This window comes from Typopeltis vanoorti, chromosome 19, assembly GCF_054136105.1.
Source record: "Typopeltis vanoorti isolate ZY-2024b chromosome 19, IOZ_Tvanoo_1.0, whole genome shotgun sequence".
NCBI lineage: Eukaryota > Metazoa > Arthropoda > Arachnida > Uropygi > Thelyphonidae > Typopeltis > Typopeltis vanoorti.
This window is the reverse complement of record NC_143567.1, coordinates 94706547-94724935: the sequence shown is the minus strand read 5'-3', so window position 1 is coordinate 94724935 and position 18389 is coordinate 94706547. Positions and strand designations below refer to the sequence as shown.

At 37.5% G+C, this 18389-nt stretch overlaps 1 protein-coding gene across 1 annotated transcript in view; it reads right to left on the bottom strand.

Annotated features, from left to right (window-relative positions):
* The window catches only part of LOC150096365 (uncharacterized), a 259771-nt gene that overhangs the window by 37389 nt on the left and 203993 nt on the right, over nt 1-18389 (bottom strand). Inside the window, exon 19 of the mRNA XM_090409041.1 lies at nt 4926-4974. Within this exon, the coding sequence (XP_090265167.1) occupies nt 4926-4974 (49 nt within the window). The remainder of the gene's footprint in view (nt 1-4925; nt 4975-18389) is intronic.

The following is an 18389-nucleotide window of genomic DNA, read 5'->3' as shown; positions in this document are numbered from 1 at the left end:
TTCTATGTTTTGGAAAATCTTTGCAAATGTCTATTCCAAATGCTCAATATCATATCATTTTTTCCATGTTCTGTCTACATGGCAGACAGAACATGGAATACACTATCTATGTGACAGTGTATACACACACATATACACTATCTACTGATAATTGTCTGGACACCCCTGTTATTTGAAGTTATGGAACATTCCAGGTTTGTTAATAACATAAAAACTGGTTACAGATAGTAGGAAGCAGTACTTCATTATAGCAGTTGAACACAGTTGGTATGACAACACAATGTGAACTCAGTGACTTGGAGAGAGGTGTCATCGTGGGCTATCACATTGGTGGCATGTTAATACGTGCCATTGCCGCTGAATTGGAGCATCCAAAATCAATAGTTGATGATGTGAACAAACTAAGATGTCCTGGCATCAACAGTGCAGGAAAACACCCAGGGTGGCTGCCAAAAATGACTGACAGGAACAGGAGGGTGTTAAAACAGGTGGCAAGCAAAACCCAGCTACAATTAGCACAGACCACCCATGATGAGTTCCAGAGCACCAGTAACACCATGGTGAGTACTAATATTGTACAAAAAAAAAAAGTCCATTTACTAGATTTCCATGGAAGAGCAGCGACACACAAGCCAAACATCACAACAACAAACAAGGCAGCTGCAAAGAGCCTGTGAACTGGACAATTGACCAGTGGAAAATGGAGCAGTGAATGAAGGTTCACCTGTTTCCAGTCTGATGGCAGGGTGCGAGTGTGGAGGCAGCCTAGTGAATGCTTATTACCACAGTGTGTTTTATTCACAGTAAAGTTTGGTGATGGAGGAGTAATAGTGAGGGGTGCATTCAGCTGGTGTGGAGTAGGACCAATGGTCAATGTCCGTGGTTTCATGAAGGAAGCTCAGTACCTTGATAATCTTGATATTCTCGATAATCAGGTGCTGCCTACACTGTAGAGTTTTCATGGAATGGACCTGTGTTTCAAGATCACAATGCCCCATGCCACGAAGCTGCAGCTTATGGAATGGTATGAAGAGATGGGTGTTAAATGACTGCCCTGGCCTGCTCAGAGTCCTGACCTCAACCCCATTGAACACCTAAGGGGCAAACTGGAGCAGCAATTGAGAATAGCACATCCTCAATCTGTTGCTGAACTCAGTGCTGTTTTGATGGAGGAATGGAGACAAATTCCAACTGATGTCTGCCACACATTGGTGGAAAGCCTCCCTCAAAGGGTGCAGGAGGTGATCAAAGCCAAAGGTGGACATACTGATATTAGGATTCACCTGCTGGTATCAACTGCAAATTGCTAAAGTGTCTGGACAATTATTGGTAGGGTGTGTGTATGTGTGTGTGTGTGTGACTTGAAATCAGTTGGATTTGCATTTGGTTTTCGATATCATTAAAACCGTTCACAAATGCTAATTTTACAAATAAAATTCTACTGAAAAAGTTGCAACTTGCATGCAGTATTATCCTTATGAAAACGTGCCTGCCCGATGCAGAAGGGACACTCACACACACATATACAGTCAGGTCTCTTTTTATGGGGTAGATATGTTCCACAGAAAACCGCATATAAAAAAATTGCACAAAAAAGACCTAACTTACATTGAAAAATTAGGGATACGTTCCATAATTTTCTAAAACTGCACAAAACTGAAGCAATGAATTAAATTAAACCAAAAATCACATAAAAAGTTTATAAAAATTCAGAAAAATAAGAATGCCTAAGTTTGTTTTAAAGCTTTATTCATTTAATTTTATTGAAAAGTAACAATTTTTTTTTCATTTTTTCATCAGAATTATCATTGCTATTAGACAATATTCGGCAACGTTTGCAAACTGGTGCAAAATCACTTTCATCACCAGAAGAGATAGTCTCAGCGCATCAGATCTGTATGATAAAGGCAATGGTTCTTCACCCTCGTTCTGTGCTAATTTTTTTATTCTGACAATGTAATCAGTGATTAAACTTTGCTATGATAATTTTACTAATATTTTATACAGCTCGCAATATCCAGACATACAGTTCTTCAGCTCATGTTGGAATTTAAAGGCTAGTTCAGAATTTGTGTCATTAACAAGAAAATGATTTTCCAATTTATTGCACAGTTCAAGACCTTCTCAAATTATATTTGCAGTGAGGGGGGGGACAAAGTTTTTCTTCCGCTTCACTATTGTTTTCTGGATCTTTGATGATATCTAAAGTTAATCGATATCCAATAATATCATCGTGATGATGATATATCACTGAAAGCATTATCCACAAGCAATTCGTCTACATCATTCTGGCTAAATGTATCAAAACCTTCTCCACCAATTTCATCTGCCAAAGGAATGATTTCAGCTGATAACGTAGATGTTTGAATGGTTGCACTGTTTGCAACACATCCAGGCCAAGCTGCTTTCCAGCAGGTATGTAAAGTTTGTGGTCTTATTTCAGCAATAGCAGATACAACATGATTTAAACAGTCCAAAATAGAAAATTTTTTCCAAACGTCAGTTACTGTTAATGATTCATTTTCTAGTTTATCCAATATAAATTGAAAATATGATTAACGTAATATTTTTTAAATGTAGCAATTATGCCTTGATCTAATGGTGGCTGGAATAATGCTTGTTGTATTGGGTGGAAAAAACACTTGGATTTTTTTAAATGCGGATGACTTGGTGCACTGTCAACAATTAATAAAACTTTAAAATCAAGAGCTTTTTCCTTCATATATGTTTCCACCTCCGATAACAAAGCATTGAACCATTCAGTAAATACAGCAGTTGCTGTATTTACCCAGGCCTTTGTATTTGGCATCCAATGTACCGGCAGCTGTTTTGGATGTTTGTCTTTTAGAGCATATGGCCTTTGAGATCGATTTACTAGGAGGGGTTTCAACATTCGATTCCCTGATGCATTGCTACAGAGTAACAACGTTACTCAATCTTTGCTTGCTTTAAGCCCACTTGCTTTTTTCTCAGATTTTGTGATGTAAGTTCGACTAGGCATTTTCTTCCAAAACAATCCTGTTTTGTCAGCGTTAAACACTTGATCGGGACAATATCCACCATCTTCAATAATTTTGGCTAACTTCACTTTAACATTTTTGGCTGCTTCTTCATCTGCTACTGCAACCTCACCCTGTAATCTTCACATTATGAAGTGCATTCCTTTTTAAAAATCTGGTTAGCCATCCTTTGATAGCCAAAAATTCTTTATCAGCCTGGGAAGCAGAAGTAGCTGGCTCCAATTGCTTCATCTGCTCATAAAACTGAAGAGCTTTTTCTTTAATTGAATAATCGCTTATAGGAATTCTTCTTTGAGTTAATTCATCATCATCAAATTCCTGACATGTACCCTCAGGGGTGTACAGGATATGATAGTACTTCATGAAAAACATTACATCATTATTAACTTCCTATCTACAATTTTCCTCCAAATCAGTCTGTTACTTGTCAAGACTCCAACATTATCAGATCTTATATTTCAATCGTCAAGGCACTTTGTACCGTATCAATCCACCTATATCTTGGTCTTCCTCTGGGTCGTTTTGCTGCCAACCTGGCAGAGAACACTTGTTTTGCTAATCTTTCTTCGCCCATTCTGTTTAAGTGACCATACCACCTGAGATTAGCTTTGCTAATCTCAGGTGGTATGGTCACTTAAACATTCCTGGATGTGTTCCTGGATGCATTCCTGGATGCGTTAGTCAATCCTTCCTTGAGTTAATTCTTCAATACAAATTACGAGTGCTTGTTCCATTTTTTCTAATAAAGCATCTCTTGAGTATGATGATAATTTAGCACTTAGTTTTGTGCCAGAAATGACAGATTTTCTTATTGTGACTTCATTCTTTTTAATTGCTCTTATAGTAGAAATGCCTAAATTAAAATGTTTACCAATCACCGTAGATCCCTCTCCTTTTGTAAGCGATCTAAAATTGCAATTTTCATTTCCAAAGAAATTGCTTTTCTTTGGTGATTTTTGTTTTCTCCATTGGGCCAATCTTTAAAATAAAAATTAGCAAAATTTAGACTTATGATAATGAAAACACAAACACTTACTCACATGCAAAATTAAACTTCATAGACACTCACTGCTTACACATCACTCACGTTATGCCAGAATGTGCTGCAACACGCTGATCATTATGTACAACGGGGATGCCAGTTGTACATAATGAATTTGCATGAATTATGCACAGCATAACTTCAAAACCACATAAAAAGATACACATAAAAAGAGACTCGAGTGTATATACAATATATATAGAGAAAGTGAGTTCTGTGATCAGTGCAACATGCAGAATGCTGCCAGTGTGAATGTGTTAAACTGTCTTGATAATGGATGATGTCACTAGACAAAAATCCAATTATAAAAATCTCTGATTGGTTACAATAATTTCCTTATTTGTTTTGCATAATATAAGTCAGCATAAGAGGTGTCATCAGATGTTATCTTTGATGTTATTTCAAAGACTTTCTGATCCATAAAAAATTGAAAGGAAAAAGTCATAAAAACATAAAATGGTATTGGTTTCTTAAATATTCAGCTAGTACTAAGCTTCATGCTGGAATAAAATTTGCTATGCATGGTCTGCTCATTAAGTCTTTTAAAGTACCACATTTCATTTGTATAGTTTAAATATATATGTAGATATGATAATAAAACTGACAATTAACATGAAGCCTTAATTTGTGTGTGTGCGTGTGTGTGTGGCGCAAGTATTAGCAGCCATTTTGCTTGTTGTGTTGCAGTTTAAACTTGGCACTACTGTTTAAACAGAAAATATAACTAGATGAACAGAATGTGACTATATCACAATATCCAAACTCTTATCTGCTTTGGTTACTAAAATCTTTAAGAAATAACTCAGTGTAGCATGAATAAATTGCAATTTCATATAAATCACAAAAGAAAGAATAATGCTTACCTTGGTTTGATGACATGATGTGGATCCATTAGACTGATCCTCATTTTTCCTACAAAGTAAATAAAAGTATGTGAAATCTGAAACAAACTACAGGTTTATGATGTAAACTGAAACAGTCATCAAAATTACTCAAAAATTGGATAGATGGAATGAAGAGTACTGTTTTATTTCATAAAGTTTAGTTTAGTGTGCAAAAGGGAGTGAGAGTGACAATAACCATTAATATAGTAAGCTATTAAACTAAAAAACTAAAAAAAAAATTCTAGCCAAAAATCATTCATTTTTGAAAATATATTTGTATTTTCAATTGTTACTATGTCATATTGAATACTGTATTTATATTTGTTCTGTGTACCAAATTAGGACTTCTTCTGACAGACAAAACTGGTAATTAGTTTACGGAATTAACAACGCATATAAAGTATTAATTAAAGGTAACTTTAATGAATAACTTCTATATTTTGGCAATGTCACATTGCCATCTTCGGGAACATAAAGATATGGTATGTGCACTCAGGAACTAACACAAAGCAAATGAGGAAGAAAGCAAGAAACTAATATTGTTCCTAAAGTCCTAATGGTGCCCTCTTGCGGGCTAATTTGGTAGTCTTGGCAGTTGGGCTGAAGTTCTCATAATGAAAGTCTCCCAAATTTGGAGCAGTTTCATGCACCCAAATTTGTTGAGGTTAGGAACGTTTTTTAGAGCTGCTGAAGATTCTTTGAATAATCTTTCGTATTTAAACTTGCTGCGATGGATTATTTTTGTTTTCTTCCAACGAATTTTATGGTGGGTATCTAAGGCATGGTCTGCCAGCCCAGAGCGGCTGTAATGGTGAAACCGGATGTAGTCTTGGTGTTCTAAATCCTGATATTTGTTGTTCTGCCTGTTTGGCCAAAGTAGAACAATTTGCAGCTGCAAGGGACCTGGTATACACCAGGTAGGTCTAGGGGAAGTGGTTGGTCTTTGGTAGAGCGGATAAGGGATGCCAACTTTTTATATGGTCTGTAACAGGAAGTAAGGTCATATTTTTTGAGGATATTGGTTATTTTTTCAGAGGTGCCCTGGATGTAGGGGATGGTGATAGACTTGGTGTAATCTTTATTGTGGAGGGGGGGAGGGGGGTTGTGGTTTACAGGTTTTAGTATTTTTTGGATTTTTTTGGGGTTATAGCCATTGGCTAAGAAAGTGTTGAGGATGTGGTTTAGTTCAATAGTCAGGGCATTGTCATCTGAGCAGATTAATTTTGCCCTGTTATATAGTGTTTTTATCGCCCCATATTGTTGTGAGGGGGGGGGGGGATTGCTGGTGAATGTATCTGCCAGTGTGGGTGGGTTTTCTGTAAACAGAGAAAACCAAAGATCCATCTAGCTGGCGGGTGATTAAAGTGTCTAGGAAGGGGAGGGTGTTGTTTTCCTCTTTTTATAAGGTGAACTGGACTCTGGGATGTTGGTTGTTTAAGTGTGTTAGGAAGGAGTGGAGTGTGTCTGAGCCATGTGGCCAAATAGCAAACACATCATCCACATAACGAAGCCAAATAGTGGGTTTTTGTGGGGCGGAGTTTAAGGCTTTCTCTTCAAATGTCTCCATAAAGAAATTGGCCAAGGGTGGGGAAAGTGGTGACCCCATGGCTGTCCCTCTATCTGTTTGTAGAACTTTCCTTGCCAAACGAAATAGCCTGAGTTCATTGTGAACTGAAATAGGGCTGAGATAACGGGAGGAAACTTGGCTTGGATGAGTTCAAGGGTTTCTTTGAGTGGGACATTAGTGAATAGGGAGGAGACGTCAAAACTGACCATTATGTCAGTGTGTTGGAGTGTAAGGTTTTCTATACTGGCTTTAAAGTGGGCCGAGTTTTTTATGTGTGATGGTGTGTTGCCAGTGTAGTGTGTGAGCGTTTTGGCTAAATGTTTGGCTAATTTATATGTGGGGGAATCAATGCCATCCACTATGGGACGCAATGGCACATTTTGTTTATGTATTTTTGGGAGTCCATATAATTGGGGGGGTCTAGAGTTATAAGGTTTAAGTTTGTTGGTGACTTCCACAGGCCAAGAAGTGACTTTCTTAAGGAGTCTGTGGATAGTTCTAATCTGAGAGCTGGTCGGATTATATTCAATGGGGAGGTAAGTAGTACGGTCTCGTACTAAAGAATTTAGCTTACCTCTGTAGTCTTTTTGATTGAGTACCACAGTGGCGCTTCCCTTCTCAGCTTTGGTGATTACTATTTTTTTGTTGTTTTTCAATTCTTGTAGGGCTGTATATTCGTTTTTGGATAAGTTGGATTTTGGAGGTTTGGCTTTAGTGAGAACACCGACTACATCCAGTCTCACGTTGTTGGCGATATGGTTAGGCAGGTTGCGAATTCCACGCTCTATTTGGATCATGATTTCTTCAGCAGGTATCCTTTTGGGAGCTAGGGCGAAATTGTGACCACGTGAAAGTGCGGTGAGTGCTTCAGGCTTTAAAACTGCCGACGAGAGGTTGACTACAGTGTTGAGTGGTGGCTGGGGTACAGAAGTAGAAGTCTTTGTCAGGTTTTCGTATTTTTTCACGTGCCGACTACGTATTTTTTCGAATTCCTTTCTTGCCGATGTGCATGAGATGTCATGAAGTATTGACCATAGATCAAGGCCGAGTGTATTAGAAAGCTCTTCCTCTAGCGCCCGTAAGGTTTTGTTTTCATCGGCAAGGAGAACACACGTCGCGGTAATTTGTTCTCTTAACAGGGCGAAGCTAGTGCGGTTATAAATGCGTAGAGCTTTCTCGGAAGTGAAACGGTGCTTCAATTTCACACAATTAGGGATCACTTTGTTATCCCAGCAGCGTTTTAGGAACGTCAGACGATTTATTTTCCTCGATATCTTCAACCTCAATTTGCAGTATTGACGGGCCTTTCGTGCGATTGCATCTCCGTGGATGATCATGATTCTAGTAGTAAGACTAATACGTTGGTTAGACATAACTGGTAATTAGTTTACGGAATTAACAACGCATATAAAGTATTAATTAAAGGTAACTTTAATGAATAACGTCCCATAGTGGATGGCATTGATTCCCCCACATATAAATTAGCCAAACATTTAGCCAAAACGCTCACACACTACACTGGCAACACACCATCACACATAAAAAACTTGACCCACTTTAAAGCCAGTATAAAAAACCTTACACTCCAACACACTGACATAATGGTCAGTTTTGATGTCTCCCCCTATTCACTAATGTCCCACTCAAAGAAACCCTTGAGCTCATCCAAGCCAAGTTTCCTCCCGATATCTCAGCCCTATTTCAGTTCACAATGAACTCAGGCTATTTCGTTTGGCAAGGAAAGTTCTACAAACAGATAGAGGGGATAGCCATGGGGTCACCACTTTCGCCACCCTTGGCCAATTTCTTTATGGAGACATTTGAAGAGAAAGCCTTAAACTCTGCCCCACAAAAACCCACTATTTGGCTTCGTTATGTGGATGATGTGTTTGCTATTTGGCCACATGGCTCAGACACACTCCACTCCTTCCTAACACACTTAAACAACCAACATCCCAGAGTCCAGTTCACCTTATAAAAAGAGGAAAACAACACCCTCCCCTTCCTAGACACTTTAATCACCTGCCAGCTAGATGGATCTTTGGTTTTCTCTGTTTACAGAAAACCCACCCACACTGGCAGATACATTCACCAGCAATTCCCCCCCCCCCCCTCACAACAATATGGGGTGATAAAAACACTATATAACAGGGCAAAATGACAGATGACAAGGCCCTGACTATTGAACTAAACCACATCCTCAACACTTTCTTAGCCAATGGCTATAACCCCAAAAAAATCCAAAAAATACTAAAACCTGTAAACCACAACCCCCCTCCACAATAAAGATTACACCAAGTCTATCACCATCCCCTACATCCAGGGCACCTCTGAAAAAATAACCAATATCCTCAAAAAATATGACCTTACTTCCTGTTACAGACCATATAAAATGTTGGCATCCCTTATCCGCTCTACCAAAGACCAACCACTTCCCCTAGACCTACCTGGTTTATACCAGGTCCCATGCAGCTGCAAATTGTCCTACTTTGGCCAAACAGGCAGAACAACAAATATCAAGATTTCAGAACACCAAGACTACATCCGGTTTCACCAGTACAGCTGCTCTGGGCTGGCAGACCATGCCTTAGATACCCACCCTAAAATTCATTGGAAGAAAACAAAAATAATCCATTGCAGCAAGTTTAAATACGAAAGATTATTCAAAGAATCTTCAGCAGCTCTAAAAAACGTTCCTAACCTCAACAAATTTGGGTGCATGAAACTGCCCCAAATTTGGGAGACTTTCATTATGAGAACTTCAGCCCAACTGCCAAGACTACCAAATTAGCCCGCAAGAGGGCACCATTAGGACTTTAGGAACAATATTAGTTTCTTGCTTTCTTCCTCATTTGCTTTGTGTTAGTTCCTGAGTGCACATACCATATCTTTATGTTCCCGAAGATGGCAATGTGACATTGCCGAAATATAGAAGTTATTCATTAAAGTTACCTTTAATTAATACTTTATATGCGTTGTTAATTCCGTAAACTAATTACCAGTTATGTCTAACCAACGTATAAGTCTTACTACTAGAATCTGACAGACAAAAAAGTCATATCTGCATTTGTGGATCAGAAGTAAGCAATGGAAAGTGTGCTTTAGTATTTTTTCAAGCTTAGCAGGTGGAGGTGGTGTTTAGGAAATGAGGAAATGCCAACAGAGGCAAAGTACTCGTACTACTGAGGCTGTGGAAAATATGCAAGAGATGTCAATAGATTTAACTTAAGATAACATGACTGAGGAAGATGTAACAGGAGATGAGGGCAGGATGCTTAGAAAGAGAGAGAGAGAGAGGGAGGTACTAAGAAAGAAACTGGAAAAGCATGCAGACTGAGCAGAGGAGCGTGAATGGAGAAATTAAAAAATGTGAGACAGGAAAACAAAAGCAGAAAGAAAGAATGGGACTGAGAGGAAGTCAAGAGAGTGCAGGTGCAAAGGAAACAGATGATAGAAAAACATACACACACACAAAAAAAAAAAAAAAAAGTGAGAGGAAGATGAAGGATAAATAAAATAAAATCCACGTGATGATACAATGTTCCCCCTTTTTACGAGAGTTCACTGTACCATCTAGTCCCCCCCCCAAATTTTATCTGAGCTCTGGAACTGGAATAGGCTGACGAATTAGATCTATGGCTGGGTCAGTATTCCTGACTGTAATCCTTGTGTGTCCTCGTACCGGTTTGCCTGCTTGCGGAATGAAAAACACCAGATAAACTGGCGGAAAAAACCCTGCTGTCCATGCCCAAGACTGGCTAACTTGGCTATGGCTGAGGAAGATCCTTGAGCTCCTCACATCATTGACAGGAATCGAACCTAGGACACTCCTTCCCCAGGCATATGGTTGCGAACCACAACGCCACTAGGCTAACCATGTGGACAGATGAAGGATGAGGGATAACAGTGAAAAAGCAATGAATGAATCAGTAAAGAGTGTAATGGAAATTCATTGATTTGGAGAGAGGAAAAAGAGTACAACAGTGAAGAGACATCAAAATGTGATCAAGATGGTGATGGATGTACAGATAACCAGAGTGGCAGTGTGTTGGGTAGCAAAAGATTTGAGATTGATGAACTGTGCAAATTGTGAGAAGAAAAATGGTGAGTGTGTTGCCTTGAGTATGATAAGTACAGAGTTGAAGAGGAGAACAGCAATACTGCTTTAAAAAAGAAAAAAAAAAATCAATCCTACACATAAGAAGTTGCAAAACCTGTAGTACTTCAGTGCCATGTATAGGCAAGCAATCAAGAAGTATCCCACTGATATGAAACAAAAGGGAAACACCTGAAGTTAGTTTGACATGCTTGGAGCTGGACAGTGAATAGGTGTTGGACAGCAGCTGCTCATATGATTATGGACTTCAAGGAAAGTAGAGGAATGGTGTCTGGCAGTTCATTGGAAAAGTGTCCATAAAATTACTTGAGGCAAAAACAATATATCTATGAGACAGTAAGTTAGTCTCTGACAGCAGAATCACCAATTAACAGATCACTATTCTTAATAACATCAACATTAATTCAGCAAAATAGGCAGAATAAATGGGGTAGTTGGATGTTATTTATGATTAGAGTTGCAAATTGCCAATATTGTTATTCTGGGAGTTTTTCTCTCCCACTTGATTTTTATGGAAAAAATGTTTTAGTTTGTATATGTAGGTTTCTGTGGTTAAGCAGAAACCTATAGGAAGTTTTCGGTATTGAGACCACATTGTAATATAAGGAGTTTATTAAAAATGAACAATTAAAACCTGACAAATTTCATGCATCATAAGGCTTACATCATCAGGGGTAATGGTACATAAGTTTTACACAACAAAAGCCTATTAATTATTAATTACACATATTGGATGTTTTGGATAATTTCACAACTATTAAATAATTGATAAACCAGAACACAAATGATACATTTGTTATCGTATGTATGTTGGAGCATTGCTAGTTGTTACTATCACGTTCTGGTATCATGCATGCTATGAGGAGAGGTCTGAAAAGTTCTCAGCCTAACCATGAAAACATGAATTTATAATTTCAAAATTATTTTTATTTTTCAACATAATCTCCCTTAAGACTAATACATTTATTCCAGCAATGCTCAAGCGCCATTATCCCGTCCCGGTAGTGGTTCTCAGTAAGATCTACAAAATATCCCTCTACAGCTGCAATCACTTCTTGATTCGAAGAACGATGACCAGCGAGGAAGAGTTTTAGTTTTAGAAGAGATAGAAGTCAGAGGGAGTCAAATCTGGGGAATAGGGTGCATGTTCCAACAATTCATAGTGCAGATACCTTAATTTTCCCATTGCCAAAACACCTTCGTGGGCAGGTGCATTGTCCTGATGAAAGATGATTTTTTTCTTCTGCAAACTGGTTCTTTTCTCATGAATTTTTTTCATCTAGTCTGGTTAAAAGATCAGAATAATATTCCCTGGTTATTGTTTTACCCTTTTCAAGATAATTAATAAACAAAATGCCTTTATCATCCCATGCCATAACCTTTCCTGCTGATGGAACCGACTTTTTTCTTTGGCGCTGAACAACCAGTTTCTGTCCACCGTTTTGACTGCTGTTTGGATTCTGGTGTGTAATGGTGAATCCAAGTCTCATCCGTAGTAAATAATTGATGCACAAAATCAGTTTTATTCTTGTTAAAATGCTCCAAGTACTGTTCAGAGATTTTCATGTGAGTGCATTTTTGATCTGCTGTGAGCAAGTGTGACATCCATCTTGTGCAAAGCTTTTTCATTTGCAATTCTTCATGCAAAATATATCCTACACGTTCTTTTGAAATGCCTATAGTCTCAGCAGTTTCAGGCACTTTGACTTGCCGGTCATCCAATACCCTATCATGCATTCGATCAATGATTTCTGGTATTGTTACACTTTTTGGACGTCCTTCATTTTCAAATTAATTTTGCGAACTGGATGGAAAGCAACTTGTACATTAATCTGTCAAAGCTATTTTTTCAGAAAGTCCCTTATGGAATGCAAATTCTGGTAATTTCTTCTTGAGGAGGGTTAGGACGACATGGCAAGATTGTACAAGTTACTTTCCATCCAGTTCGCAAACTTAATACATTCCTTATCTCACCAAAGGACAAATATCCTCCTATATCTTATCCTGGAGTTTATAGACTCTCCTGCTTTTGTGGCTTAACTTATTATGGACAAAATGGTCAATTTGCACAAATTCATCTGGAAGAACATCAGGAATACGTTTCTCTTAAAGAACCCAAAAAATCTGGATTAGCTACACCAGTGTTACACAAAAGTTACTTTCATCTAGAAAGACTACACAAAGAAAGCTGTGAAGCACATATTCATAACCCAAATCTGAACAAAAAATGACTGCCTAAAACTTTCTCAATTTTGGGAAGTTATATTAACCAATACTCACCATTCATGTGTTCCATAATTGTAATTAAATCTTGTCTATAATTTAAAAATAATTAACTAAATCAATTTATCGTAATTTATTTTGAATATATATTAATGCAAATGGAACTATTCTCCTGAACAGTTAATGTGTTTTTAACATTAAATTGTTCTTTTTTTTGAGTTGTCCTATAGCCAAAAATTTTGCAATAAAAATATTAAACATAAGTGTTTCTGGTATTAATATTTTCTAATGTAGTCTTGCTATTTTTTTTTTTCTTTCTGAAAGTCCTATAAACATATGGAATACAAATTGTGGTACTCTGTCATTTTTTTTTTTGCTTTTGCAAAGGCATTTGACAGGGTGCCACATGAAAGCTGATATTTAATTGCAGCACATGAGTTTAGATGTCAGGTTAGTCAACTGGATTCAGGATTGGCTATCTAATAGGTATCAGAGAGTTGTGTATGGTGGGGCAATATCAAGGGTGCAGAAGGTTACAAGTGGGGTCCCACAGGGCTCAGTACTGGGACCTGTATTGTTTAACCTTTATATGAATGATATTGTCAGTGAACTGCAGGGAGATATTCAGTTCTTTGCAGACGATGTAAAGCTAGGAAGGGTTATTAGTAATAGTGCAGATGTGGCAGCCCTGCAAGAGGATTTGAATAAACTGGATAGAAGGGCAAATGAATGGGGGTATCGGTTTAATGCAGCAAAATATAAAGTCTTGAAGTTTAGGAGACAAGAGATCTGGGATGATAATTGATAGAAACCTGAAATTCAGTGAACATATTGCAAAGGTGATGAAGGAAACCAAGAGGATTGCTGCAATACTGAGAAGGAAGCTGACCTGCAGAGATAAAAGAGTTGTCATTCCATTGTATAAAGTCCTGATCAGACCACGTTTGGACTATTGTTCTCCTATTTGGTCCCCAGGATTTGAAGGGGATAAATTAACTGTAGAAAGGGTACAGAAGCAGATAACAAAGATGGTTTCAGGACTATACAATGTTGGTTATGAGGACTGGCTGAGGGATTGTAGACTGCAGAGTTTGGTAGATAGAAGAAGGAGAGGTGATATGATTGAGACTTTTAAACTGCTGAGAGGTAGTTACAGGGTTGACACTGGGGAGTTTTTTCACTTGGTGGAACAGGAGGAAGGAGCGAGGACAAGGGACCATCCCTGGAAGTTATGAAAGGAAGCTATGAGCAAGAGGGCGAGGATTGGTTTCTTTTGCATGGAGGATGGTTGAACTGTGGAATGCATTGCCTGCACAAATGATCAATGTGTGGTATGGCAGACTGTATTTTCTAGGATGAGCCTCCCACAATAAGTCTTTTTACTCCATGGAGGCCTGAATAATCATAACAATAATAAAAAAGAAAATAGTCAAAAGGAAAATACAAGATTGGATTGAAGAAAATGGGATACTGTATCGGGGACAGCATGGTTTTGTGAAGGGTAGGTCATGCCTCAGTAACTTGCTCACGTATTATAACACAGTGACGGCTGAACTGGATAAGGGTAATGGGTTTACGGTGATTCTACTGGACCTTGCCAAGGCCTTTGACAGGATTCCACATGGAATTCTAATCAGTAAATTGCAGCATATGGGAATGGACATAGGGTTGGTGAGATGGATAGGAGGGTGGTTGACGGAGAGATATCAGAGAGTGGTTTACTCGGGAGTAGAGTCCACAAGACGGCCTGTGACTAGTGGTGTGCCACAAGGATCTGTTCTTGGACCAATGCTGTTTAATTTGTTCATAAATGATATAGGAAATGATCTGAGAGGAACAGTTCATTTGTTTGCGGATGATGCTAAGTTGGGTAGGGCAATAGTGAATGCAGATGATGTCAAAATTTTGCAGGATGATTTGGATAGATTGGAGGTCTGGGCTAAGGAGAATGGATGTCAGTTTAATGTGGCAAAATGTAAGGTTATGCATTTTGGGGTGAAAAGATTGGAGGCAGTTTACTGCATTGGTGGAACCCTGCTCCAGGAAATTGATGAGGCACGAGATTTAGGAGTGTTGGTGGATAGGGAATTGAAATTTAGGGGACACATTGCAAAAGTGACCAAAACAGCTCATCAAATCACTTGGTTGCTGAAGAATACGTTGACAAGCAGAGACAAGCAGGTTATTGTTCCTCTATATCGAGCCTTGATAAGACCCCATCTAGACTACTGTGCTCAGATTTGGTCACCTAGGTTTCTTCTTGATGGGGAGGATGTGGAGAGGATCCAGAGGCGAGTGACCAAGATGATAGCAGGTCTGTGGAATGAACCGTATGAGAACAGGTTGAGGATTTGTGGGTTGCAAAAATTGGTTGATAGGCGGAGGAAGGGAGATATGATTGAGACATTCAAATTACTGAAGGGTTTCTATAAAATTAATTCAGAAGATATTTTTGAGAACAGGGCTGGTTGTGGGAGGACTAGGGGACATCCATGGAAACTGGGCAAAAGTGTGGTTAGTAAAGGTGTTAGAGCTGGGTTCTTTACTTTTAGAGTAGTGAATGAGTGGAATGCGCTCCCTGAGTCTGTAGTGGATGCTGTGACAGTGAATGAGTTTAAGGCGAGGTATGATAGATACTGTATGAATGTCAGATAGTTGTGATGAATATGATTTGGGGCCTCCCTCGATGAGTCTAATGACTCCCTGGAGTTGCCCGTAATAATAGTAATAATAGTAATAGTAATAAAGACAATGGCCATAATTATTGAGATAGTTTTTGCATTATAACCATTAAGATAAAGGTAAAGGTCGTTCTATAATAAACAGTTCCTCGTTTAGAATAGAATGTGAATATCATAAAATAGAACATATTTTATGAGCTCTATTGACTAAAGATTTGATTACACCATATTTCTGACAAGGGTGATGGTGTGAGTTGGAATCAGTGTATTTACCAGTATGAGTAGGTTTTTTATATACTGAGCTGTAGAATGAGAATATTCAAAAAATGAAGACAACTGTTATCTTCTTCTACTTCTAGGGTAGATTTGATTTGGTTTATTGAATTAATTTTTTCAAGATATTTATGAAGATTGGACAAGGAGGAGTTCCATACATCGAGCACATCATCAACATATCTGTACCACATTGATGGTTTAAGTGATAAAACGTCCAGAATACATTGTTTGAAATGCTTCATAAAGGGATTAGCTAGAGTTGAGTAAAGGGCAACTAAAGTATTCTAAATTAATGACAAAGTCAAGTAATTTTACAATATCAGGAGTAAAATCATTATGAAGTAATTCAATTGTATCTGTCAGATGGATATTTGTAAACAGTGAGACTATATCAAAACTTACTTGAAGATTTGTGGGTTGTAAGGATAATCCTGAAATTTTATTCTTAAAATCTAATGATTTTTTTATGAAAGAAACAGAATTTCCAGTAAATGCAGAAAGAAGATTAAATAGGCATTTTGAGCTTTACGTGTCAGACATCCTATGCAGTTAGCAAATGTCTTAGTGGAACATTTTCTTTATGCAATTTACAAAGGACATACAGTCCTAGAGCAAAAGCATGATAAATTTTTACCCTTTTTATTGTTCCTTCATCCCAAGAATGAACTTCATCCAAGAGGCTGTTAAGTTTATTGAATTGTGATTGAGTTGGGTTTCTGCCAATGCTTCTGTACATAGAATGATCTCAAAGTAGATGATTAAGTTTTCTAAAATAATTGTTCTTATCATGGACTACAACTGCTCAACCTTTGTCAGCTCTAGTAACAATTATGTTTTTATTATGTTTTACAGAAGATAAGGCTTAAAATTCTTTTTTAGACAGGTTACATTCAGGAGATATTGATTTAAATAAAATATATACTGCTTAAAATCTAATTTTACTCGCTAAATTATATGAAGGGTTACGAAGGCTTTTATCTATATTATACATGAAGTCCATGATTCGAATAGTGTTTGGAGCTACTGTATAGTCTAATCCTTTTGATAATATTTCATCATTATATTTGATGATATTTCATCATTAGATAGAGGATGGATGGACTGAAATATTAATGACAGTTTAGAGGAGTCAAACGGTTATGAATATGTATATTTTTCTTATTCAATAGACATTCAAACTTCAGAAGTTTGAATGTCTAGAATATCTGAATCTTTGATTGACAGAGCTCATAAAATATTATTATTATTATTATTCGCGACACCTCCAAGGAGTCTGAAGACTCAATGCGGGAGATATGTTCAACAGATTCTCTTCTAAACAAAGAACTGTTTATTATCAGAAGTACATTTATCTCTAATGGTTATAATGCAAAAACTATCAAAAATTATCCTAGTATCTTTGTAACGCAATTGGAAGATTCACAGTACATTGTGCCCTTTGATTGGAAAAGGCCTAAGTTCGATTCTCGTTGTGAAGCAAGGAATAATCTTTATTTGGGTTTTTCAATTGAAGGTGAGTTAGCCAATTTCATACTCAGGTAGCAGGGTTTTTCATCCTGCATAAAGACAAATTGGCCTTCAGGACACACGCAACAAAACAAAAAATACTAGTGGTGGTGGTGGGCAATAGATAGCTTTGGTGTAGATGATGGTGACGAATGGAAGTGGTGGAAACAGAGAGTTGTAGAGTAGGTGCTCTGCTTTGATGAGCCTTTGGACTCCTTGGAGGTGTCACAAAATAATAATAATAATAAATAATTATGGCTGTCATCTTAACCTATGTCGAGAAGAAATTACCAGAATTGAATTCCATAGGGTACCTTCAGAAAAACCAGTAAGACTACTTCGACAGATTAACTTACAAATCTGTTTCCATCCAGTTAGCAAACTTAATATCTTCCTTATTTCACCTAAAGACAAATATCCTTTTCTTTTTTATCCTGGAGTTAACAGAATCCCCTGCTCTTGGGGCTTCTGTTATTATGGCCAAACTGGTTGTTCTGCAGAAATTCACCTTGAAGAATATCAGGAATACATTTCACTTAAAGAACTCAACAAATCCTGGTTTAGCAAACCACGCATTATCTACAAAACACAGGATTCAGTGGAACAAAATGAAAGTGTTACACAAAAGTTATTTTCTTCTGGAAAGACTGTACAGGGAAAGCTGTGAAGCATGCATTCACAACCCAAATCTGAACAAAAACAATTGCCTAAAACTGTCTCAGTTTTGGGAAGTTATAACTAATACTTACCATTCATATATTCCTTAATTTGTAATTAATTTTTTGTTTTTTATTTGTAATTTATTTTGGATATTTATTAATGTATATGGAGCTATTCTCCTGTAGCTGATAGTGCACATAATAGCATGTGCTTTCAATTGATTTGTTGTTCTCTTTTTTGTATTTTTCTATAATTGTATTGACAATGGCTATGAAACTTAGCTGAAAATTTTACAAAAAGGCATTTAAATGTAATATAAATGATTCCAGTAATAATATTTTATGATGAATTCCTCCTCTTAGGTCTCGATTTTTAGAACAATTACCAGACTATATACAACAGTCTGAAGAGTG